Source organism: Hibiscus syriacus, unplaced genomic scaffold (assembly GCF_006381635.1).
Source record: "Hibiscus syriacus cultivar Baekdansim isolate YM2019G1 unplaced genomic scaffold, ASM638163v2 tig00111398_pilon, whole genome shotgun sequence".
Classification (NCBI taxonomy): Eukaryota; Viridiplantae; Streptophyta; class Magnoliopsida; order Malvales; family Malvaceae; genus Hibiscus; species Hibiscus syriacus.
Window position 1 is genome coordinate 2,415,484 of NW_024063081.1, and position 27,824 is coordinate 2,443,307.

General features: G+C 33.5%; 2 protein-coding genes, 1 non-coding gene and 1 pseudogene across 5 annotated transcripts; 3 read left to right on the forward strand and 1 right to left on the reverse strand.

The window, feature by feature from the left end:
- The first annotated feature begins 6,968 nt into the window (after positions 1–6,968).
- LOC120161373 (UDP-arabinopyranose mutase 1-like) lies at positions 6,969–23,117 on the forward strand. 3 transcript variants are annotated; one of them, XM_039171652.1, is made up of 6 exons: positions 6,969–6,982; positions 13,445–13,448; positions 21,257–21,658; positions 22,050–22,303; positions 22,393–22,558; positions 22,645–23,117. In XM_039171652.1, the coding sequence occupies exons 3-6, from the start codon at positions 21,317–21,319 to the stop codon at positions 22,975–22,977; spliced, it is 1,095 nt and encodes a 364-aa protein (XP_039027583.1). In that variant the 5' UTR covers positions 6,969–6,982; positions 13,445–13,448; positions 21,257–21,316; the 3' UTR covers positions 22,978–23,117. The 3 variants fall into 3 exon arrangements, with proteins under 3 accessions (XP_039027583.1, XP_039027582.1, XP_039027584.1); XM_039171651.1 differs by lacking the exons at positions 6,969–6,982; positions 13,445–13,448 and having other exon boundaries at positions 21,214–21,658; XM_039171653.1 differs by lacking the exons at positions 6,969–6,982; positions 13,445–13,448 and having other exon boundaries at positions 21,214–21,658; positions 22,050–22,300; positions 22,390–22,558.
- On the forward strand, positions 14,359–16,638 carry LOC120161375 (annotated as a pseudogene).
- A 2,471-nt stretch (positions 23,118–25,588) lies between the features above and the next one.
- Positions 25,589–26,198, forward strand: LOC120161374 (transcription factor MYB59-like). The gene is made up of 3 exons (XM_039171654.1): positions 25,589–25,723; positions 25,824–25,953; positions 26,028–26,198. The coding sequence occupies exons 1-3, from the start codon at positions 25,597–25,599 to the stop codon at positions 26,164–26,166; spliced, it is 396 nt and encodes a 131-aa protein (XP_039027585.1). The 5' UTR covers positions 25,589–25,596; the 3' UTR covers positions 26,167–26,198.
- A 1,093-nt stretch (positions 26,199–27,291) lies between these two features.
- Positions 27,292–27,365, reverse strand: TRNAI-AAU. Its single transcript has one exon. It is a non-coding gene; the product is annotated as a tRNA-Ile (tRNA).
- Positions 27,366–27,824: the final 459 nt, after the last annotated feature.

A 27,824-nucleotide genomic window follows, 5' to 3' on the forward strand; every position in this document is an offset into this window, starting at 1 on the left:
GGTACTGCAAGACTACCGTCTAATTTGTTGAGCCTAAAATTCTCTAAACTGTTTAGGTATGTATGTACCAGGGTTTTAAAAAACGGTCCGCGACTGAGATTTCGGCCGCGATATAGCAGTTTCGCCGCTGTCCGAGTTACCCGCGACGGCCGCAATCAGGGTAAATCCAAAATAACTAAAAACACGACCGCGACCGCGATTTGAAACCCTAGTATGTACTAGCATACTTAGAATTTTAACCAAAGCCTTTGCTAGGGTGTAAGTGTCACAGACCACGAGTTCAAGCCGGGACCAATGTACACCAAGCTATCCAAGACGCCCTTTTCACTTTTATGAATGGACTTCAACGATGGCCTAAGACTGATTTGCTGCGAACGGGAGTCCAAGATCTTCCAAAACCTTTCCCATCGCTGAATCATTGATCGAGTTGGGCCGAAAAAAGTTTGAGTCGTCCAAGTCAAAGACAAAAGCCAAGGATAATAGTAGGGGAGACGAGGAGAGGCCGTCCAAGAATAGAAATGGGAAGCGATCAATTGGTAAGGTGTGTCTTGTGTAAGTATAGGTATATTGTTATTGTTCATTGATGAGAGCAGTTAAATCGTTAGAAATTCATTGCTTTAATTTTTAAGTTGATATTTTCTGAAAAATGGAACTTTTAAAGTGTATATTATATATTCACAACTCACAAGAAGAAAGGTTGGATTTTCCTTTCTCAATTTGAAAAAAATAAAAATAAAAACTCATCTATGGTATGGTACTAAAATATGCATTTATATTGGTGCACGTTAAGATCCCCTGGGTGCACGTTAGCAGGGCTAACGGTTTCGAGCTTCTCCGTCGCGCCTCCAGTGTATTTTCCTCGCCCGTTTGTCGCTTATCTCTCTGGGAAATCTTTCAACTCCCACCAATTGAGCCACAACGCGAAAATCAAATGGATTGGAGAAAACTCAACAGTTCAGAGGGCCAAAATCTGGAGTATTTTCTCCCTAGGGTTTGCGAAGGTACCAAATCCGTCCAACCTCCGCAAGAAGTGCTAGAAGCTGGAATCAACGACTGGAAATACTCGCTCGTGGGACAATTTCTAGGTGCTGCTCCGAGCTTCTCCTCAACGCAAAGGTTAGTTGACAATCTGTGGAGGAAAGCTCTAAAGGGCGAAACAGTATAGGTTAGCACTGCTGGGAACCTCTTTGTTTTTACTTTTGCCTCTGGAAATGCTAGAAATTGGATTCTAGAGAATGACCCATGGCATGTATCGAATAAAACTCTCATACTCAGGAAATGGGCACCAAACCTAACCAAACTTAACTTCGATCTTACTAGTGTTCCAATCTGGGCACATCTCTATAATGTCCCGCTCGAGCTGTATAATCGCCTAGGCCTTAGCTATTTAAGAAGTACCATAGGCACCCCCCTCTCCATGGACTCCATAACCGCAGCAAAAACCACTTAGAATATGCAAAACTCTATATTAAAATAGGGGTAAAATATGAGATACCCAAAACCATTGAAGTGGAACTAAAGGAAGGGATTAAAGTTTATGTTTATGTTGAAATACCTTGGATGCCAGCAAGGTACAATTTCTGCAACACTTTTGGTCATAACGAAAAAACCTGCTTGGCATCGAAGAACACTGCCCAAGCTAAAAAACAAGTTTGGAAGATAAAAGACAATACTACATTAGGAACAGAGAACTTACCTACTGTAGGTGGGATTGAGTTTCTGCAAGAAAAAATTGCTTCCTCTCCAATCACTATAAACGTTGAACTATGTAATAAGGAACCAGTAAACAAAGAGGAAGAACTGCAGTCCCATTCCCCTATCGATGGAACCAGTCATGAAGCTAAAACCGATGGAAAAGATGAGCTTAGCATAGACCATAATGCTGTTAAAAAAAGCCACTCTGAAAATGATCTCTCTATTCCTGCTCCTAAAGAATAATGGATAGCCATCTCTTTCTATTAAACGAGGAAGGGGAAGACCTCCAAAAGAGAAAAAGAAATTAAACCTTGACTCTACCAACAGATTCTAAATCCTAAATGAAGTCGAGGAATTCCCTCAGGTAACTGAAGACCTCCCAAAAAAACCTCGTGCATCTTCATTAGGAGTAGCTGCCATAATCAACGACCTTAAGTCAAAAAAGAAATCTAAGATAGATAAGCCGAAGTTAAAGGTTTGTAGTGCTAGTGGAAGTTCATTGACTACCCCTCCCAAATGATACTTGCTTTCTGGAATGTTAGAGGACTAAACTGTCCTCTAAAGCAAGACAATATTTTAAAAAGAGCTTTACTTAATAAAGTGGATGTTTTATGTTTACTTGAAACTAGAGTGAAAGAAGATAAAAACGCAACAATTCTTAATAGAAAATTTATTGGTTGGATTGCTCACACTAATTACGATTTTGCTTTCAATGGAAGGATTTGGATCCTTTGGAAAAAAGACATCAGCTTCTCGATAATCCAAACCTCTGATCAGTGTATCTCTATCCAGGGTCAGTACCAAAATGTTCCTTTTGTCATCACTGCTGTTTATGGAAGCAATGATGGCATTGCTAGAAGGCTCTTATGGCATCAACTTAAGGATCTTGAAACTAAAGTTAGCAATCAACCCTGGATCCTTGGTGGAGATTTTAATTTTACTCTCCACCTGAACGAAAGTTCCAATTGTGATATCATGGGTCCTATAATTTCTTCAGATATGAGAGATTTCCAGGACACTCTCCTTGATCTGGAGCTCTCTGACCATCCTTTCTTTGGCCCTATTCACACTTGGAGCAACAAACAACAGAACACATTCCTTGCAAGGAAGCTTGACCGCATCTTGATCAATTCAAACTGGGCAAATTTATTTCAGACTTCGCATGTTGAGTTCCAAGCTCCAGGAATTTCTGACCACTGCTTTGTAAAAGTTTGGCTCAATAAGGTAACTGAAGTAAACAAACCAAAGCCTTTTAAATTCTTTAACTATTGGGCCCATCACCCCAACTTTCTGGAAGAGGTTAAACAAACCTGGTCTAAACCAACTCACGGGAATCCTATGCAGTATCTCTTCACTAAATTTAAAAGGGTGAAAGCTTGTCTAAAGGCTCTTAACAATTCTTCCTATAGTGACCTTTCTGCCAGGGTTAAAAATAAACGATCTGAACTTGAACTCCAGCAACTTAAGACTCTTCGTGGAGACGATGACATTGAAAAAGAGCTTCTCCTCCAGAATGAGCTGAAAAACCTTGAGGAAGCAGAAACTCTATTCTTCAGGCAGAAATCTAGAGTCCAATGGCTGAAGGAGGGTGATAAATGAACTAAATTCTTTTACTCCACTGTTGCCCTTAAAAACAAAAGAGATACAATCCATATCCTCATTCATGAGAAAGGTAACAAGCTGGAAACCTTTGATCAAATTTCAACAGAGATCACTAACTTCTTCACTAATTTACTTGGGAAAGTTGATCCAACAGTTAAGGACACTGATCCTAAACTGTTAAAGGAGCTCTGTCATTTTACTTTACCTCATGAGAAGGCTGATGCCCTAGTTAAGGACGTCAGTAAAGAGGAGATTAAAGAGGCTTTCTTTAGTCAAGGAAACGATAAATCTCCTGGTCTATTATTGAGAGCGACATTATTGCTGCTATTTCTCAATTCTTCAAAGATTTATATCTTCTGTCTGTTTTTAACACTCCTGTCCTTGCTTTGATTCCTAAGATCCCTAACCCTAATAAAGTTAAGGATTTTAGACCAATCTCTTGTTGTTTAGTATTCTACAAAGCTATCTCAAAGATACTGGTTAAAAGATTAACTTGTATCATGTCTGAGTTAGTAACTCTTAACCAAACAACTTTTGTGAAAGGTAGAAGCATCACAGAAAATACATTACTTGCACAAGAGCTGGTTAAAGGTTACAATAGAAAGAATATATCTCCAAGATGCTCTTTAAAAATCGACCTCCACAAGGCTTTTGATTCCCTTAACTGGAGCTTCATATCTACCATCTTGCAAGCTATTGGCATTCCTACGAATTTCATCTCTTGGATTGAAACTTGCTACACCACAGCAAGCTACTCAGTCTCCATTAACGGGAGGTTATCTGGTTTCTTTAAGGGAGCTCGAGGCTTAAGGCAAGGAGATCCCCTCTCCCCTTCTCTTTGTTCTCTCCATGAATGTCCTCTCTTTCTTCCTAAATTTGGTAGCTGCCAAGGATATTTTCGGATACCACCCTAAGTGCAAAAGAATTAACTTGACCCACTTATCATTCGCAGACGATTTACTCAGTTTTTGTAAGGGTTCAGTTGATTCAGTCATCGGTGTCACAAGTGTCTTGGACACTTTTTATGAGATGTCAGGACTTCAAATTAACGCCTATAAAAGTGAATTCTATGCAGCTGGAATGTCTTCGGGTACGATTGAGACTATCAAGCAAGCTACTGGCTTCAAACTCAGCTTTTTGCATGTGCGATACCTAGGAATTCCACTGCTCACAAGGAAAATATCTGAAAAAGACTGTGCGATTCTCATCAATAATATTAAATCAAGATTGCACCACTGGTCTAGTAAACTGCTCAGCTACGCAGGGAGGCTGGAGCTCATCCGAACTATGCTATCTTCAATTACCAATTTTTGGTGCAGACAACTCTTCCTGCCTAACTCAATCTTGAGAAAAATTGAGCAGCTTTGTTCCCGCTTCTTTTGGAAAGGTTCCAAAAAATCAGCAATAGAAGCACGTGTGAGTTGGAGCAAAATTTGCTCCATGAAATCGGAAGGTGGTCTTGGGATCAAAGACATTAAGACCTGGAATAAAGCTTGTATGTTAGCCTTAATCAAACAATTTCTTGCTGGTGAAGGATCACTTTGGGTAGCTTGGCTTTACAATTATGTTTTTAAGAACAAAGATTTTCTGGTCAATGGAAGCAAAACTCAACACAAGCTGGTGCCTCAGAAGACTTCTTAAATTGAGACTAGAGGTGCAAAATTTCCTTCATCAGGGTCCTATCAATGCTAGCTCGATATGGGATTCCATTCGGTCAAAAAATCAGAGGGTCCCTTGGCATAAACTCGTTTGGTTTCCCCTGCACATTCCTAAACATAGTATGATAACCTGGATGGCTCTACTTGACAAACTCCCTACCAAGGATCGTCTCCACCGAATCGGTCTTACTAATGATTGCTCTTGTCTTTTATGTAACTTTGAAGTGGAAACTAGGGATCACCTTTTCTTAATATGCCCTACTGCTGTTTCTCTTTAGGAATACATCTTCTCTTTTTCTGGCTTACATTTTACAGGCTACTTATGGGAAGAATTCTTGGAAATGGCGAGCTCAAATTGGAAAGGAAAATCATTGTTATCTACTGTAATGAAGATTGCTTTGAATGCATTGGTTTACTTGCTCTGGGAAGAAAGGAACAGAAGACTGTACCAAGGCCGATCTAGGCCTGTTAATGAACTTCTAAAAAATATCAAATCTATTGTTTGTCTTCAACTAAACGGAAGGAAATTCAATAGAGTAGATAATGTGAATCTTACTCTCTACAATCATTGGGGTATTGATGACCATTGATTATTGTATTGTAAATGATTTGTATTGAACCCGGATTGTATTTGTAGCGTATTGCTATCTGGATAATAAAATTCTAACTTATCCAAAAAAAATGAAATAATTAAATTTACATTCTGCTTCATCGACATGTATGATCATTTGTTTTATCAATATGTATTATAGTACTAAAAATATATAATGTACATACATTATCAATATAGTACTTCCGAAAGTGAACGAGATCACTTAGGATGGTCAAGTACTTGTCAATTGTGTGCAATGGTAGCGAGAGGGACGGTAACGATACGATATGCTCACGAGGGGGTAACGTGCAGTTGGTATTGTTGTTCTACAGTTGGATTTGTTGGAGAAGAAGGGTTAGCCCCACCACCATTGCCAAGACTCCCATCCCATTCGTGGCCAGGCAGCCACCAGATCACATGGTTTTGCTACATCCCTTTTCAAACATGAGGTTACTTCATGTGGGCTTAAATGTTTAAAAAATAAAAATTGCAAACAAATGAAAAACGAAAGACACAACAGCAAAGACAAGCACTTCAGCATCAAAACAAATGGGAATTGGGACCTTTAACACATGGGTGGGGAAGCCAACCAAAAGCTAAGAATCTTTTGCAAAATTTTGGTCGAAAGCGCACACACACCTTTGGTGCTAACTCTTTTGTATATCTTCAGCTTAGACCTTATAACTTTGAGAATAATATTTTATGCCATCAATTGTTCTCTCTCTTTTGTAATCTTTGTTCTTTCCATTTAGATTATGGCTTTCTTTCTGCTGCAAATTTAATCTGACATTCTTCACCTTATTTATACATGTCAACATAGATTTCAAGTATAAAGATTCTCTCATTTTAACATTTATCACTTAGAAATGCAAAGAATATAAAGTCAATTCCACATGAAATTGGAAAAAAAATTGACGATGGTTTATATTCTTTCTTTCTCCCTTCTTTAACGAGCACTGATAGAATTACACTAATCAAGACGATTTTACCTTTAAACCAAATGATTCTTTCATTACATGATAAAATTTATCTTATTTATATTATTTTATTTTTACAGTGATATCATTAAATTTTCAAGGTTATCATTAAACCAAACTTTCATTTATAATATAATATTATAAAAATATGTAAAATTAATTTTAATTTAAATAAAGAAATATTATTTTTTAGTGAACTATATATAAATAAATATTTATTATTAAAATGTAAATATATTGGAAGAAAAACATGATATGACGATGATAAGACCGATCAACATAGCTTGAAACATTGATGATTAATTCCTCAATTGTAGCATTATTTAAGCAAGAATGCATGTTTGTTGCTTCGAGAGTGCAATTGGAGGAGATTTTGCTGGTAACCTAATGGAAGGGGTCTCAATTAATTCGTGACAAAAACTAAATCAAATTATTTTTGCTGGTAACCAAGAGAAAGAGTGATGCTTTTGTTAGTGTTATATCAGAGAAAACCATGAGTACATTGAAGAGGGATTTCCTAGGAATAATTAGGCTTTGACAATGGAACAAATCATTTAAGATTCAAGGATGGAATTTTGCGAATAAAATTAAGATTCAATACCTTAGTAAAGTCAAATTTGTTGGATTATATAGACTTGATATATATAATAAGTAAATAATTATAAGTTATTTATTTTCATAAAATGATTAGTGATCTAATACCACTAAAATTAATTGAATTCAATAATGATATAATGTGTGAATCATATATATGTGGGTACTCAAATAAATACTTTCTAATTGAAGATGGAATGATTAGAAATTAAAATTAATGTGCTAATTTATTTATTAAGATTATAGTCTTTAAAGTACGCATGAGTTATTTTTTTTCCTAATATTTCATCTTCAAAATAGTAATAATGTTTTCTCTAAAATATTTGTGTGCTAATTTGGAAGATTAAAATTAAAGATTTGATGTTTCAAGATTAAGATTCAAGATTTTTTATTTACTGATAAATTCAAGTACATTTATGTATCTAATTTGTTGTTCTCGATGGTTTGACATGATAAATATTATATTATAAAATTTATATAGAATTAATTTTACATTTATCAAGTGACGTCAGAGTCTTCTCGTATTGAATGATTAGGAACCGATTAATTTTCAGATTCATTCACTCTTATAATTTTATATTAAAAAAAGTAGATGCAATTGTATTGGATCGATTGGCCTTTTGCTATCAAAAGCATTGCTCGTAACCTATAAGTTAACCACAGCGGCCTTTTGCAATTATGTGGTCTCTTGTTGCCGCCCTCTATCTTCGTCACTTGGTGGACCTAGTGTTGTCGTTCTCCTTGAAAACTGTGGGACAGAAGAACTTATTCAGTGTTGTGCTCATTTGTGGCATCAATCCATCGAGGAAGATCATCTTACTCGTTTTCGTTGTCCCGATAGAAGATATGAGATATCGGCTTCCTCCTGGAGGAACATTGAGAATGATGGTTCAATTGGAGTAGATTTTTAGTTCTTTTTCTTTTCTGTTGTTATGGTGTTTTATTACTCCTCATATTCGTATGTCTTTTTTTGTCTCTGGTTGATCTAAGTTTTTCCTTCAGAGGTTTGTTTCTGAGTCATTATATGCATACTCTTATTGTAGCGGATAATAGACATAAGATGATCTACACGAGTTTCTACTAATAGTATATCATTCATATTATCTAATTTCTCAAACATCCTAAATGAGTCGATTGTTTTTGTAAATCACTATATGTCTATGCTTTGAGGGTTTAAAAGGAAAAGGCGATGCGAGTAATATGTTGATATGTGGAAGAAAGAAAGAGGATGGGACCGCCACACGTGACCTCCCAATTGTCGCATTCCCCGCTGCCGCTATCCCTATCCCCTCCATTTTACTTCATGCAACTCCCCTTGAAATCAAATCAGAAAGGGCATATCAAAATAAAATTGGGATTTTCTTTTGGAAGGGGGGAAACTTTGACCTATCTATGCTTTATGGAATCAAATGGAGAATTTTAACCGCTGGTAAATAGGGAATGAGATAAAGAATGAGAATAAAGGTGAAAATGAAAAGACGAAAGGGACCCCAACACAGTCGAACTGACGCAGATCCGATCATTCAGGTTAAAAAAATATTAATATTTTTTTGTAGGAACTTTATTTAACCATATATTAAGACTCTCATACAATAAAATTATACTGTTTGGGGATGTTTGAGGTACGACAATTTTAATATACAGTTAAAGAAATGAACTACCGGAAATGTTAATATTTTTTCAACACTTCCGATAAAGCGTTACTTAAAACATTATTTTTCTATCAAAAATGTTAATATTGCTACTTAAAATATTATTTTTTATACTAAACAATTAGGTAACGAAATTAATATTTCCGATAAAAAAATAATGTTTTAGGTATCGCTTTACAGTAAATGTTATAAAAATATTAATAATTCTGATAAAATCTTTCCTTAATCATATATTAAGATTATCGTATATTAGAATTACCCTATTTATTTGGGGATATTCTCGACTTCTTTTTTATTTGAGATTCCAGTAAATTTTAATATATGCTTATAAAACATTCGTTGTTTTTATATTATATTCTATTGTTACTGAAAAATAATATGAGAAAGGAAAAAGGCAAAGAGACAAAAGTCACTGAATAAAAACATGTGCCAGTAACCACACGTGCACTCAATCATCGTCTGATTTAACCCCACAAACACACTCGTCTTTATTATATTTATTTTCTCTGCTATTTGGGTCCTCTGTTTTCTATTTTCTTGTCTATAGTAGAATAAATTGTTCAATTCTTTTCTGTTTTAGGTATTTAACAATTTTTCATCTTATAATTATTCTAATTTTTTTATCTTTACGTCTGTTAAAAATCAGTTATTTAATGAACAAATGACATATGATTTGATTTTTAATTATTTTTTATTTTTTAATATTAAAGTTTTTCTCCCTTCATCACATTCTTCTCCCTTCATCACATTCTTCTCTATATTTTAGCCGCTGCCACCGCTTACCATTTCCCCCGGCACCCCTGACTCATTACTGCTCATCACCCTAAACCCTGAAACTACTAAAATTTGAAAGATTATTTATTTCCGTCCACATTACAGATATGGGTTTGAATTTCAGGGTGTTTAAAAAAAATCTTAAGAGGGGAAATGACAAAAAGATAGTTGATATAGCAGTGGGGTATTTTTAGGCAATTTTTGAATAAGCTCAACACTTACAACTAGCATGAGGAGGACCATGATTGATGATTTTATTTAAATGTTATATCTTCAGAAGTATTCGAAAATTTATATTTTATACATAGTTTTATGTTTTTTCTCTATTGGTTCTAAGGTTTCGTCTTGATTAATCCGGATCAACCCGCGTCGTATACCTAGCTTTAGTGGATGAGTCTTCCAGTAAGAATTTTCTGCATACACAATGGCTTAAACTCGAAATTTTGCTTAAGCGATATCAAGCTGTTTATCACTTGAACCAACATCTGCTAATGCATAGTTATAATCTTTTAATATAATTGTTATCGATCTCATCACAATTTAAATATATAATATATAACAATAATGTATATTCATCTTATCGACTTATAAATAATCATCATCATTCTGGATTTAACACTAACATTAAAAGCATATATATATATATATATATATATATATATATATAAATACTATGCAAAACAGAAGTGTGAGTGCGCTCTCTCTCTCAAAAACACTTTCACTCAAAAACGATTATTCATCGTATTTTTCAATCTGTTTATCTTTTTTTTTCACGTCTATTGATCTATTTTCTATGATTTTTCGTCTAAAATAAAAGGAGTAAAAAATAAAATCATGAAATAAGTGGTTTCTCATTTTATTTTAAAAATAATTTTAAAAGACAATGTTTAAAAAAATCAAATACTTGTAACTCTAAGTAGAGAGTATAATATTAGATAAAATTAGGAAAATATTATGTGCGGGAAAAGGAATTAGGGCAATACGGTTGGTGATAAATTATTATTTATTATAGTGAATTAGAAACCCGTCAAATGTGAACATGATGAATTTCATAAAATATATTTTTTTATCAGAATTCATCACGTGGACTTGACGAATTTCATAAAATATATTTTTTATTTTGAACTCATCAGGTGCACACGATGAATTTTAACAAAAAACATATTTTATGAAAATAATCATGCACACGTAACAAGTTTCTAATCCACTAATTGCATATTCTTAATATATATATTTGAAACTTGTTATATGGGTATGACGAGTTTCATGAATAAATTTCATAAAATATAATTTTTTATTAAGACTCGTAATATCTAGACGATAAATTTAAAAAAAAAATTATATTGGATTTTAGAAAATTCGTCATACTCACATAATAAGATTTTAATCTACTATAATAAATAATGAAAAAACTTAGATAATTTATCACTAATCATATAGCCAAAAAATAATTTTGAACTAATTACTCTGCCAACTTTACCTATAGTTAGGGGTGTGCAAATCCGGGTACCCGGAATTTCGGGTACCCGGAACTTCCGGGTCGACGATTTCTCGGCCCGTGTCCCGACCCGGATGTTACGGGTACCCGGATTTTGCGGGTACTCGGGAATCGGGTACCCGATACCCGGTTTTTAATTTTTTATTTTCAAATTATTAATTAAAAAAATATATACACAAATTTAAATATTCGAAACTTCAAATTACATACTCTAATATCCGAACATAAAATTTAAAAGTTTGAAATTCAAAATATAATAATCCATAATATAAATAATTCATTATATTTTATATAATTATATATAAAAAAAATAAAAAAAATAAAAACTAACCGGGTACTCGGGTAACCGGATACCTGGAAAAACTAGATTTTGTGACTCGGGCCCGATCCGGGAAATGTCGGGCCGGGTACCCGACCCGGCCAGATAATTTTTTTTAGAGAATTACCCGATTTTTTTAAATCCAGGTCGACGGGTCAAATTAACTGGATCGGGTAATTTTACACACCCCTTACTATAGTGGGAGGAGGAGGTCAAAACTTCAATTTCATCAAAATTAAAGAGAGAACAATTTCCAAATTATTAATGTTTGGAACCTTTTTCTGACATGAAACACAGTGGAAACCGGTTTTATTTCAATCCTATGCTACCACCGGCGGCAGTCATTTAGTAGTTAATTAATTAATGACAAAGCAGAATTTCGTATTCATTCATGTTTCGATGACAAAAGGATCATCTTAGCTGCACACCTCCCAATGACATTCCTCACACTACCACCAAAATAATATTATTTAACAACACCAGAAGCCATTTTCATCAAAATTACGTAATATCAAAATCAGTGTTGTTGGGTTTATTCCAAGTTTGAATGCGGCCATTAAACTGTTTTAAGGCACACATTTTCCCCTAACATAAGGATTAAAGTAGTTATACGATGCCCTAATAATGAAACTTTATGATATATTATTTGAAAGATTAGAACATGTTTTACCTTGAATTTCGGCAAATTAAGCAGATTCAGGGCAATGGTCGGATTTGTTGTCCCATACCTATTCATATTACAATTTCCAATCAATTCAAGAAAGAGAAAAAAAAATATATAAAGATCTTCCATACAAACAAAAAAGTATATATTGAAAGGTAATGTATTAGCAAAATTCCAAACCCACAATCTTTCTTTGGTGAATTGATGTGATTAGTGTAGCTAAGTATGTCGTCTTAATGCATACCTCCAAAATATATACATTTTAAAGATTTTCTTTGATCATTTTATTTTCTACATTTTTAAAAATATGATTTTTTTTAATATCTTGATGGTATGTTAAAAATAATTTTAATTTTAAAATTAAAAGTTAATATCTTATGCATTAATAATGTGTAAAAATATATACATTTGCTATGTCAAGATTAAATTGACCACTAATAGCCATAGATGTTTACACAAGGTAATGAAAAGATTGTTTGAATGATAAATAATAATTAGTAAGGTCAGTTCATAGTAATAGTAAAATTAATCAAACTCACCTAAGAAACGACTTAAATTCCTTGAAAATGAATTTCAGAGTAACAGAGTTTTGATCTCAAAGTTTTGTAATTCAATTATTTTCTAAATCTCTAGTATGTTAAGTAAACAAATTAAGTCTTGATCCCTTGTACGCTTTTAAAATTTTGATCTATTTTATGTTTTTTATAGTTTTAAATTAGATAAATTAGATTTTAACTCAAATTTTTCGTTCGTATACTTCTTACATTTATGTTAATATTAAATCCTAATTTTTTTATAAATACTTATTTGATTTTCATCCATTTCAAAATGAAATAAATTAGACATTGATTCTTAATTTGTAAAAATTAAAATTTGATATTTTAATTTTATTATGCGCATAAATAAATTTAAGTTTATGCCCCCCATATGTTGCAACAATAATAATGTTAACAAAATAAAGTCTCATTTGTTTATTTATTTGACCATTGTAAATTTGACAAAGGAGATATGATTTATCATATTTGAACCTCAGTCTTTAGTGTCAACATACAATAATTTTATCATTCTCACAATGACTATTTCATCATTTATTATTTAAATATATTTTAAGTCTAACTTTACAAAAAAAAAAAATCAATTTAATACTTAAATTAATGCATATACTGACATGATATTTCATCAACCAATTTAGATTATGAAGTATGCCACTGATTAATATCAAATATAGACGCCGCATTCATTATTATTTATCAACCTTGATGAGTTGTTGAATTCCATTAGTATCATAGTACCAGTTCCATATATATTTCAACTTCATGTACCAAAGTGGTTTTAAAGAATTAGTTATCAAAGTTAAAAATTACCAAAATCGGTATTCAATTAATATACTAAACCTGAATTTGAAGATCCTTATGAGAGAAAAGTCCAAAAGTACTGTGCGCATCGTATTAATCAAAAGAAAGCGAAAGAATTCAACTCGTTCATTGAATTAATCTAGCAGTGAATACTTGGTAAGGAATACTATTGCCTTACCAAGTATTTTTTTTTTATCTATGTTGGAAAAAAAAAACCCTGAAGACAAACAAGACAAGAATCAATTTGAAACATGGAAAAGAAGAGTCCAAATTCCAAATAGTATAGTTTTCCAGGAATTACAGTCAAAGCTTGAAACTAGAAGTTACAATGGAACCAAACCCCTCTCTTCACTTATTCACATGGTAACCAAGAGGGTGTCTTTTAGCAGGTTTTATTGTATATCCATGACATGAACCAAGTGACCTCAGTGGTAAATGAATTGTTATTATTTCTTGAGTATCCGGATTCGAGCACTATAGATATCAAGAATGTAAGCGTTCAATCTCGAAAGGTTGAGAATTATCTTTGAATAGATAATCTCTTTTTACTTATCACATATTATTCAAATATATATATTGTATATCCATGGACAAATGTGTACAGACATGTGAAACACGGGGGCTTTGGAACTCAGCTTTTATATATATATATATATATATATATATATATATATACTTTTAGGTCCAATGGGGTGCTGTGCATGTGCTTCTTCCCCTCTTAACACATTTTCCTACCCTTCCTCTCTTTTTTACCTTTTGACCCAATTAGTTACATGTTTCATCTATGGTTTAGTCCAGAGGGTTAGCTGCTTAGAGGGAAGATCTAAAAAATGCTTACGGGTAGGGTCCCTTCCTAATGGAGCTGCATGGTTCGGCCTATGCCTTTTATCTGTCAATGACTATACATAGAGAGGGGTGGGTGGGACTTTGGGAGTGGTATACAGGCCTATATGTGTGTGTGCGCGCGCGCGCGCACCCTTTTGCCTATTTAGACTTATGAGGAAGCAACCCATAACCCATTTGCAGAGCTTCACGGAAGAAAACAATGGCTCTTTTCATGGTGATATTGGGGTGGTTGTTTGTTTTGGTCGTTTTCATATGCGCTGCTTTGTTGAGATGGAAAGAGTTGAGATACAGCAAGAAAGGGTTGCCCCCTGGTACCATGGGTTGGCCAATCTTTGGCGAAACCACTGAGTTTCTCAAGCAAGGTCCTAACTTTATGAAAAAACAAAGAGCAAGGTCGTTACTTTTTAGCTTATTCCTTTCTGCAATGGCTGCCAAAGCTAGTTGATATTCTGATTTTGTGTGCTTTGCTTCTCTTTTACAAACAGGTATGGCAGTTTCTTCAAATCCCATATACTGGGGTGTCCTACGGCGGTTTCCATGGATCCAGAGCTCAATAGATATATCCTAATGAATGAAGCCAAAGGCCTTGTTCCTGGTTACCCACAATCCATGCTTGATATCTTGGGGAAATGCAACATTGCAGCTGTCCATGGCTCCACTCATAAGCTAATGAGAGGAGCTTAGCTTGCCCTCATTAACCCCACTATGATCAAAGAACAACTCTTGCCTAAAATTGATGAATTCATGAGAACTTTCCTCGGTGATTGGAACAACAAAGCCATTGACATACAAGAAAAGACCAAAGAGGTTTGTATCACATTCAAATTCATACAAATACCAGGTCTTGTTGCTCATAATTCCTCTGTTTCTAATCTCATATTTTGTTATAGATGGCATTTTTATCATCACTTAAGCAAATTGCCACTGCTGAATCCATTTCTGTAGCTCAAGAATTCATGCCTGAGTTCTTTAAATTGGTGTTGGGGACCCTATCATTTCCTATCAATCTTCCCGATACGAATTATCTACGTGGGCTTCAGGTGAAATCGACAAGCATTTCAACTCTTATATGTAGTCTCTCATTGGAGTTTATAGTTTAATTAGATTGATATGTTTTCACCATGATTTGCAGGCAAGGAAAATTATTCTAAGAATACTAGAACTGATAGAAGAGAGAAGAGATTCTGAAGATTCCCACAAGGACATGCTAGGGTACTTGATGAGAAAAGATACTAGTAATAGACACAAACTTAGTGATGCCGAGATCATTGATCAAATAATCACGATTTTGTATTCCGGTTACGAGACTGTTTCGACTACATCGATGATGGCCGTCAAGTATCTCCATGATCATCCAAGAGTTCTTGAAGAGCTAAGAGTAAGTAACAAAGAGAAAGAGTGATGACATCTTAGTCTTCAACTTGGAACTGTTTCTTCGTATCTTTGTTCCTGGGTTTTTTTACTTGTTATTGACAAATATTTCAGAAAGAACATATGGCAACTAGAGAAAGAAAAAGAGCAGAGGATCCAATTGAATGGAATGATCTTAAGCCAATGAAGTTTACCAGAGCTGTAAGAAACTTGTTTTCTTTTTTTTCAGACAAACCATTTCTTTCTAATCATTAATTTTTTTAAAGAGAAGTTCACTGACTTGCTATGCTTCTTTTGCGATGCAGGTCATTTTTTGAGACTTCAAGATTAGCTACCATTGGTAATGGAGTTTTGAGGAAAACTACTGAAGAAATGGAACTAAATGGTGAGCATTAGAATACTTATAAAGTGTGGTATAATTCCATTTGGTTCCTACCTTTTTAACCTTCTAATTCAATAACACCGAAACAACTTGATCTTCAATATTCCATTTTGCTGTTATTTTCCCAGGATTTGTTATTCCTAGAGGCTGGAGAATTTATGTATATACAAGAGAGATAAACTATGATCCATTAACATATCCTGATCCATTAACCTTCAATCCCTGGAGATGGATGGTTAGTAGTAATCAATAATTCCCTGGCTTATTTTTATCTATGAAAGAATCTGAAAAGATTGATGGAATATCCAGGACAAGAGCTTGGAATCTCAAAGCAATTTCCTGATATTCGGAGGAGGGACCAGGCAGTGTCCAGGAAAGGAACTAGGAATTGCAGAAATTTCCACATTTCTTCATTATTTTGTAACTAGATACAGGTAATAGCCTTAATAAATCACTGTTTAATATACAAAAAATAAAGAAAATGAGCTTAAATTAATGGGATTTTTGTTTGAGTGCAGATGGGAAGAAGTAGGGGGAGAAAAACTGATAAAATTCCCGAGAGTTGAAGCACCAAATGGACTGCACATTAGGGTTTCGTCATACTGACAGAAAACAGATGTATCATGTATGTACAGAAGAGACAACAAGTTTTGTGAGCTGGAGTTTTTGCCTCACTTCAGCTGGAGCTATTTATTATTTATGCTTGATCGGACATGTTAGAGAAGACGGCAAGCATGTTTGGCTGTTGGGGGTTTGGTGGCTAACGGTATAAACGACTTAATTTTTCACTAAAAAATTGGAGCTGGAGAAGATACGGATGTCTTCTTGTATGGGGTTTAACAGTGATGAAAGGGGAAGAGAATAAAACTTGAAAAATGAGTTATGTGAATGCTGGAATTAAGCTTTGGGAATATAAATATCAAAGCTATGATAATCTCTTATATTTCCTTTTCTAAGATCCATTTCTGAAACCTTTTAAGTTAGGATGCGTTAGTTCACGGAATATAAGATTACCAGTGGGAATAAAAGATTACCAGAGAATAGGATTACTGAGAATGTTGTATTTTGTGTTTGGTTGGTTTAGCAGGAATGTAAGATTACCGTGTTTGGTTAAAGGAATAAAAGATTATTGAATAAAGGAATAAAAATGTTTAATGAAAGGGTAAAATTTTATTTTAATCCCTGTACTTCATATAAAATTTTAATTATAGATTTTTTTTTGTAAATCTAAAATTGTTTAAGGATAAATTTGTAATTTAACCTTCGTAAAATTTTTATTATTCAATGATAAATTTAAGGGCATTTTAGTCCAAAACATCGGTAATCCAACAATACCTAAGAAAAGGGAGGTAATGACATTCCCGGTAATATATCTCAAGAAATTCACTATTAGTAATGTAAGATTACCGGGAATGACATTCCCGACCAACCAAACGAGAGAATGTAGATTCCATTCCCATAGAAATTTCACATTCCCCAACCAACACCCTTAAGTCCTTTCTAATTCAAGGAGTATAAAGATATATCTATATACACAGAGAGATTTCAAGGGTTTAAAATACACTTTTACCATACAAACTGGTATTGTTCAAAGCTTCATATTTATGTTGCGTGGTGGCCTAACTTTAAGATTAATTTAGGATAGGTTTTAACATAAAATATTATTATGTTTAATTTTAAAAAATTATATAATTAATAATAATTATGTAAACTATGCAAATGGTCCACTTACTATAAGATAAGATGTTGATTTGTTGAGTACACGATTATTAAAAATTATAAAATAGTTCATCGACTATAGTTCGTTGCTTCGTTGAGTCCTCAAACTTTTAAAAGTTATAAAATGATCACTCGATTATTCATATGTTTTAAAATCATCCTTTTTCGTTAAAGAATTTATGGTTGTCTGAGCTTGATGTTAACTGGGATATGATAAAATATGATCCTATAACCGTTTTGAGCTATATTTTATCGATCAAATTTGTGCTTACATCATGTCATCGAGCCAATGCTTAAAACATTATATTGTCGAGTCAATGCTTGAAAGCAACGATAGTGTCAGTATACATCACTAGGTTTTTTAACGAGAAAAAATGAGTTTGGAACATATGAATTGTCGTATAACCATTTTGTGACTTTTAATAGTAAGAGGACTTAACAAAAATCACTCAATAGTTGGGAGATCATTTTATAGTTTTTAATCGTCGAGGGACTCAACAAAGCAGTGTCCTATAGTCATGAGACCATTTGTGTACTTTACCCATAATAATTTTGGTAATGTTACATTGTCGCGAGTTTTAATCTAAAATATTATTTATCTACTCTAAATAGTTACACAATTGGTAATAATTTCAGTTACAATAAAGAAAATCTTGACGGTATTTTTTTTAAATTACAACCGAAATAGTTATGGAATTGACATTAACTCTTATAAAAAATGTAATATTTTCGATTTTAATCTAAAATATTATATATTTTACTCTAAAATATAACTCTTTTCATAATTTTTTAAATTACAACTATTTTTTTAACTTTTTATTAACCGACAGTATTTTAAATTCGCACTCACAGAGTTAATGGGCTTCTTAAGTCACAGATTTCATTTAACCATGGCTTCTCTTTTTCCTTTTAAATTGAAATCAAAGTTTGTTTAAGTAGCTATGGAACCCTGTTTTGGGTCTAAAGTGGAAAGTTCCCTAATCCAGCCAAAGGTTGCATTTCTGCCAAACCAAGGTTCATTGAATGCGATTTCACATGGGACATGTGAATACACACATTTTCTTTCATGTTAGGTAATTTTATTATACAATTAAGGCTCAAGGTTGATGATGCACTCATTTAAAAAAATATTAATTAAATCTTTTTTTAAAAAATTTACTTTTATTTAAAATTTTAAAAAATATTAAGATTTATTTGAAAATTCCAAAAGAAAAAAAATCACCGACAGATGGAAAAAATTAACTGTGAAAAAATACAAAATATGTTACACGTAACATGTGGTATTTCATCAAAACCCTAATCTCCGGTATCGCAAATCAGTTTTCTAATTCGCAACGCGAACTTCGACTAGCGCAATGCGAATATGTAAATCGCAATGCGATAGTCGACTATCGCAATGCGAACTTGGACTATCGCAACGCGAACTTGCGAACTTGGACTATCGCAATGCGAATATGTAAACCGCAATGCGATAGTCGACTATCGCAATGCGAATATGTAAATCGCGTATTGCATTTGTTTCTTAAGAATTTTCTCTAAAAAGATAGTATTCGCGCGGACGTGTCAAAGACACGTATTACCACGACCACGACCACGACCACGAGACGAGACAGACGGCGGCGGCGGTGGCGCGCGAGAGTCCACCTTGTTCTCTATCACTCAACAAGGAAGTGGGAAAGCCAAGCCTTAAATATCATTCCCAATAGTGTTTCCAATACTATATGGGATTGAGCATTACCAACACTTGTTTCCAATACAATGTGATTATTCAGGAAACAATTAACAATCATGCACCTTAAAACAACTAAAACAACAACTAATTGCATTAGTATTATACGATTAAATATGTCATAATTAAAAGTCAATCTACAATCAATTAGGATTATTACAATTTTAAGCAAAACATTCAAAAATAATATCACTATTTAAGGCTCAATCCCACATAGTATTGGGAACAATTGTTGGTAATGCTCAATCCCACATAGTATTGGAAACACTATTGGGAATGGTATTTAAGGTTTGGCTTTCCCACTTCCTTGTTGAGTGATAGAGAACAAGAGGGACTCTCGTGCGCCGCCACTGCCGCCGTCCGTCTCGTTTCGGGTCGTGGTAATACGTGTCTTCGACACGTCCGCGCGAATACTATCTTTTTAGAGAAAATTCTTAAGAAACAAATGCAATATCGTCGTTGCGATTTTGGACTATCGCAACGAACTTGGAATAAATCGCAACGCAAACTTCGACTATCGTAACGAACTTGGAATAAATCGCAACACGAACTTCGACTAATCATTTTGGCAAATCCAAAAAAATTGATTAAAATCGTATATTATAAGGCATTTTGATCACTGAAGTTATTTTCTCATGTTTCACTTAGCCCGCCTTATCGGCCTCACACTTTTACTATTATCTTGATTGTAACTTCGTGACCCGATCTAAGAAAAAATTGAGCAATAACTCTAACATCATTAAAAGTATTAAACTATTTGTATACAACCTTAATATTTTTCTTCACCTTGACATTTTTTTTGAATTAATTACTGATATCTGATCTATTGATCGATTAATCTAGATCGGATACTACATAGAAGACCTTGACTTTTCTAAAATAATAGACATATGCATAAATCCATTTGAACAAAACTAAAATTAAAGGGTAAAAATAGCAATTTATGAATTTGCTTAATTGAAATATATACAAGTATAGAGAGTAATTTATCCAGAGAGTCGTAAACATGCAGATCTTGATTACGGGTCGGATCAAAGAGTGAGTTGAACATCCAAAATGATGTTTTAGAGTTTTAAAGAGTCCCCTCGAAACGACATCATCTTCGAAGCATTTAAATATCATATTTCATTTTTTCTCTCTTAAAAGTTCTCTGTGTCTTCTCTCTAAAAGTTAATTTGGTCATCATCGAGAGTTGGCCGTTATTCATCAAAAGCTTACAATTTCACGACCAATGCTTCGTATTTTTATGTGTTCAAATTCAATCGAAAAACATCCCAAATTCATTAAATTTATGCTAGAATCTCAGTTTTTTTTCTTCTTTTTATGATTTTGTTATATTTATGAATTTTGATTTTATTTTTGTAGGGATCTGAAATTAAAATAAATAAATAATATAATTAAACAATTAATATATTAAATAATAATCTTATATATATTTAAATTATTAAAATAAATATATTACATAAATGGGCTTTTTCCATTTATGGCAACATATCTCCTCAAGATGGTAGATTGGAATTCACATAAACATCGCAAAGATGTTTAAATTTTTTCATTTTAAAAAAATATCTAAATTTACCAGAACATAACCATAATAAAACAAAACCTCACATTTTTTTCAAATTGCTCCTTTTAAATTCCAACGAAAACTAAGTCTTGAGCTAAAATTCAGGCTTTTTGCCTCTTTGAAAAAGTCGTAATTCACTGCAAAACTCTTGCACGTCTCTCCTTTATACGCCGTGCTCTTTTCTCACGTCCCACCACTCTCTCCTTCCATTTATACTCGCCGAATCTCCCCCTTCCTCTGCTCTGTCTTTCTCAACAAAAAGAAAGAATGAAAACATAATCTCTTTTCTTTTTGTTGTTTCGTTCATATTTTTGCAGTGACAATGGTTGAGCCCGCAACAGCAACCCAAGCAGCAGCACCGGCCGTGCCTCAGCTGAAGGATGAGCTTGACATTGTGATACCAACTATAAGAAACTTGGACTTTCTTGAGATGTGGAGGCCATTCTTTCAGCCTTACCATCTCATCATTGTTCAAGATGGTGATCCTTCCAAAACCATCAAGGTTCCTGATGGTTTTGACTATGAACTTTACAACAGGAATGATATTAACAGGATTCTGGGTCCTAAGGCCTCTTGCATTTCCTTCAAGGACTCTGCTTGCCGTTGCTTTGGCTACATGGTGTCTAAGAAGAAGTATATTTTTACCATTGATGACGACTGTTTTGTAAGTTATTTTTCTTCTTTTTCTATCTTATTGTGATGTTTTAGATTCAGCGTTTTTGTTATCTTAGTCTAATTTTGGATCTTTACATTTTTATTTGGTATCTGGGTCTGGGTTTTTGTTGTTTTGGTCAAAAACTGAATCCTTTAATTGTTTCAATCGGATAACTACATGTTTTAGATTTATTTTGAAAGCGTGTATTTGTTCATGTTCTTATATATTCCTACTAAATGGTGAATCAGTGATCTAGAAGTCGAGATCGGAACAGTTAACTACTTGTGGAATTATTTTTGCACCTCTTTAACTAATTCTGACTATAATGGTTCGAAATGATTTGGTACTTTTGTGTCTGCTTCAGAATTTAAGTAACTCTGCATGCTGTTTATGTTTTTAGGTTGCTAAGGACCCATCTGGCAAAGCTATCAATGCACTGGAGCAACACATCAAGAATCTGCTGTCCCCATCGACTCCCTTCTTCTTCAACACCTTATATGATCCGTACAGAGATGGTGCTGATTTTGTCCGTGGGTACCCCTTCAGTCTCCGCGAGGGTGTTCCAACTGCTGTTTCTCATGGCCTTTGGCTAAACATCCCCGACTATGATGCACCGACTCAACTTGTGAAGCCTCTCGAGAGGAATACCAGGTAACGAATTTTCACTTAAGGGAAACACCTTTTGTTCCTTTCCGTAGAATCGTCAGATGGTTAACTAATATTGCTTGTGAATGAATCAGATTTGTGGACGCGATTCTAACGATTCCAAAGGGCACCTTGTTCCCCATGTGCGGTATGAATTTGGCTTTTGACCGTGAGTTGATCGGCCCTGCCATGTACTTTGGACTCATGGGTGATGGTCAGCCGATCGGACGCTACGACGACATGTGGGCTGGCTGGTGCACTAAGGTATCATTAATTTTGACTTTCGGTGAATGTCATGCAGAAATTTGATAGTAGGCTGATATCCATTTCCCTGTTGGACAATTGTTTAGGTGATTTGCGACCATTTGGGACTCGGAGTCAAGACCGGATTACCTTACATCTACCACAGCAAAGCAAGCAACCCATTTGTGAACCTAAGGAAGGAGTACAAGGGCATATTCTGGCAGGAAGAGATCATCCCGTTCTTCCAACAAGCTGCCCTTCCAAAGGACTGCACCAGGGTTCAAAAGTGCTACATTGAACTAGCTAAGCAGGTGAAGGCTAAGCTTAGCAAAGTTGACCCTTACTTCGACAAGCTGGCTGAGGCGATGGTCACATGGATTGAAGCCTGGGATGAGCTCAACCCAACCGGAGCTGCGCTGCCAAATGGCAAAGCAAAGTAGAAAAGAAAACTTCATTAGTGGACTGATTGTTGTCTGATTTTGTCTTGTATGTTTACTTTTTTCCAGATTTTTGCAGGACGTAATGTATTTTTATTGACTTTTATGTTTCAGGACGTTATTGCATTACTTGTGTTATATTTGCTTCCGTTTTGGAGTGTTCAATAAAATGTTGTCTTTTTCTTTTTGGGAATTTTGGTTTGAAGAAATTACCAAATCTATATTAGTTGTGTAAGTGTTTCACTAGGATTTGTCTTTCAGGATATGTTTTTTTGGTTACCTAAGTTCAAGTAGTATTTGTTATCTACCTGGTGTGTTTACGTTATACCTAAAAAATAATTAATATATATTATAATAGAATTACAATTAAAAGTTTTAAAAAAATATTAGTATAGTTCCGAGTCTAATTATCTTTTAATCTTTACAAAATTTAGTTTTAGATGTTAGTATTTACACACCAACTTTATTTTAATTGAATTGTTTCTTATGTTATCTTTTTGAGAATAATAAACAAAATTATCATCTAATTTATGGGTCCACCATTTCCCTTAATATTAATTTGAAAGTGAAAGTTTGACTTTTCACAAAATACACATCTTGTAGCCTTTATAAATAGAAGATAAAGATAAAGACTCGATGGAAAGTTTAACATGCATGGGAATTGCTATATATAGGCAACCCTTCATTAATCTCTCCACATACACTTAAAGAAACCAAGGGGGGAGTAATAATCCCTATACCTAACCTATCTCTAATTTGAATTGTGACTTAAAAAAGACAAGAACCAAAACCATTGCTTTTGTGAGGTCTTTTTCACCACAGTCAAATCAACCGTCTCCCCAACCTCGATCTTTTAGCTTTAAAATAAGATCTTTTATGTAAAGACATTATTTAATTCAAATGGTAATTAATATTATTATAACGATTGATTATAAGAATTTTTTATTTTAATTTAAAAAATTTAATACATCATTTTATTAGACTAATTAATTATTAATATATTATTTTTTATTTATATATCTACATATACGAAAAATATATAAGATTCAATTTGTTTATTGTATTATTTATTAACTTTCAACCTTATACATCGATACCTATATATAGGCATTCTTCATTAGAAAAAATGACGTAATCCAATAAACTATGGTCCTAACATTCCAAATATGTTAAAATATATAGTATATGGTCGTAAGGAGACCAAATGTAGCATTGATGAGTCATGAAGAACCCTACCTTATTATATATTCAAATACCCCATTGCCCAAAACGGCGTCCTAGAACATTCTTTACCCCTTAAACAAATTCTAACGCATGCAATTAAGAAATGTTTATGGCAACAAGTGTTCCACCAAGATTGCACCGTGAGCCATTTTCAAGCAAACAAAACAACACTATCCCCACCAGCTTTCCCCCCACATTAATCCACATATTATCATGCTTATTCCCCAGTGTTAAGACATTAATTCCCACTCTTCCAAGTTTGAAAGATCAAAATAGTCTTAATAATATAATATATAAAACAATGAAAACATACCACCTTCAACTTTCAATGCAACAAATTCATGTTGGTTTTCTTATAATCGATGGTGCATCTCTTTGGATTTTTTATGTTATTATTGTTTTATCTATCAAATTTTGAGAACTTTTTTAAAAAAATTCAGAGTTCTATATCTTCTGATTAATTACAATCAATCGATATAATCACTAGCAAGTCTCTGTCATCTGTCAATTAAATTTATTATTTGATAGTTATATATATTTATTCTACCAACCTACAGATAACTATCATCACTCGATGCCTGACACCAATACTAAAGGCCCGTGTATAAATCACCGTAAGGGGCTAGAGAGGAAATGACTTTCGACTATTCATCATCTTCTTCAATTTGATTATTCTCTCTTTCCCTCGACTAAAAGATCGAATACAACTTTTTATTAAAATTATAAGAGAGTGAATCGCTAAAAACACCGCACTTTCCTTTTTCCCATCAACAATAGACAACAGAGTAATATAATTAGAGTTGTGTTAAGAAATCATTATCAAGAAGTAGTGACATTAGTGACTTGTAAGATTTAAATTGTCATCGTAGATATATTTTCAGTTGCGTGTATTTATAACAATTTGAGGATGCAATCAAATTATTATGTTATAACACTTATTTTCGTTATTTTAAAAGAAAATCGTAATTATATAGCAGTTATATTTGAAGTAACTTATGATATTTATATTTTAATTTGTGAAAGATATTAGTAAAGAAAATAGAAAAAGTTTACAAAAGATCAAGTATATCGTGTTTGAAGTATCTATTTAAATCATGTACTATGCAAAATAAAATGTAATTATATGGTGCAATAATCCAACACTTGCTGGTTTCTCATTAGTTGCAAGAGATTGAGCTGGTAAGCACCTAGACATTTAACACTTGTTCTAAACCAAGAGGATAATTGACAAAGGAAAAGAACTCAACCAAAAGTTTGATTGAAAGATGTCGTCTTAGTGGTATAATGAGATCATCAATGAACTAAAAAAATGGAATCGACATGATTGAGGGAATATATAAGAGGGTAAGGCTAGGAAGTGAAAGTAGTTGTATAAACTTGTGATAATAGTTGGAAATAATGGGTTGGGGAGCTCCAAAACAAGCATGGAAGAAAGGTCCATGGACTCCTGAAGAAGATAAGTTCATGACTGAATATGTAAACTTGCATGGTGAAGGAAGATGGAGCTCAGTCTCTAAATCTACAGGTATATATATATATATATATATATATATATAATTACATGTGTATTTTTGAGATCATTTAGCCAATTTAAGTTGGATAATATATATATATATACATATCAGGTTTGAATAGGAGTGGGAAGAGTTGCAGGCTTAGGTGGGTGAATTATCTAAGGCCTGGTCTTAAGAGAGGTCATATTACACCTCAGGAGGAAGGGATCATCGCTGAATTGCATGCCATTTGGGGTAACAAGTAATGCTTCTTCTTCTTCTGATTTTCTATCTTATTTTTATTTGGTGTTCATAATTGTATGTGAAATGAAACAGATGGTCCACGATTGCTAGATACTTGCCAGGGAGAACCGACAATGAGATAAATAACTATTGGAGAACCCATTTCAAGAAGGAAAGGTCCTCCTCTCAGAAGCAACAAAAAAGAAAAACTCAAATGCTAAAGGTCGAATAACAACAGCAGCCACGACAACCGGATAAAGATGAGACGGCGGTCGACCGACTGAGCACGATAATCGATGCTTGGCTATTGTGTATGAAGATGCTGCTTCTTTGTTAGATGAGTACTTGATGAATGAAGGCTTAGGGTGGAACCAACAGCAGGTGAATCATCCTTATTATCAGCATGGTGGTAATTGCAACAGCCTTAATGTCGCCATGCAAGCTCAACCGGCAGCTGATTATTCTTACGGAGGGGATGCAAATAATGTATGCTATGGAGGAGGGTACATTTTCTAAGCATGGTTTTGGAACGTTTGGGGCTGTATTTCCCAGTTTAGATGAATATATATATATATATATATATATATATATATACACTGTTTATAGTAATGATAATAAAGACTGGGTGTTTATAAGTTGTTGATGAATTTGCTTGATAACTATTGTGTACCGTAGCCAAAAAGAAATGTGAAGGGTAATTAAATTGAGGTTTCATTCAGTTTCAACAGCTTTTCTCTTTTACTTTTGTTCATATGCTGTAATTGAAAAATGATGATCACCAATATGAAATCAAATTTAAGAGAGAAATGAATGGACGGGTTATTTTTAATGAAGTTATAAAAAAAATAAGAATAAACACCAAGAGAAAATGCATCAGGAATAGAGTAAAATAATATGAAAGTAGAAGAATACCACGTATGTCATAACTCTTTTTACATGATAACTCTCGTTATTTACTCATATATTTTTGTTGGAAAAATAAAATATTTTGAATCGATCATTGTCAATATTTTTTTTTTGAAGTTTAGTCAATATATTATATATGTGTGTGATAGCGTGATATAAAATGAAATAATAAAATAATAATTTATTTTTCTAAAAATCACACTTATTTTATAAATTTCAAGTCATTTATTTTTTAAAAAATTAGATGTTATTTTGAATAAAATTTTAAAATGTTTGTTTGAGGATAATAAAATTTTAAAAAAGAATCCTTCAAATGGTAAGAGTGTAGCGCAATATGCAAGAAAGATGAAGCCCAATTACCCTACGGAGAAGTGGCCCGAACATATATATAATAGGCAGAATATTTGTATAAAACGGCAGCGTTTCTAATTAAAGGTAAAACAATAACGAGTGGCCCATGCAGGTCTCGAACCTGCGACCTTCGCGTTATTAGCACGACGCTCTAACCAACTGAGCTAATAGGCCGTTGTTTTGGGAATTAAAATAGTAATAATTAACTACATGTAAAACAGGTTATGAGGTTGCGTGATGGCAGTTTCTTCGTTTGTGTTTGATAGAGTAGTTCAAAATCCTAAGGACTTCAAATTATGAGATCATAACTTTATTTTGGTTAATGCTTTTCTAAGATTTTCAATTTGGTATTTATTCTAAAATTCATTTTTTATACAAATTTTTATAACATACTCTCATTTGGAATTGTAGGATTATATCTATTTATTCTTTGAGGTCTCGAATTAAAGATTTTTTTTTAAAGTTTCAAGTTCAAGAACCCTTTATACTAAGGATATAAGTATTCTATATCAAATAGTTGAGAGTATTTGAACAAATATTATCTTGTACTCACTCTAGATTAATAAGAAAAAAATATTATTTATTCTTGTATCAAAGTTGTGAGAGTGCAATAAAGAGATCCAACGTAACAAT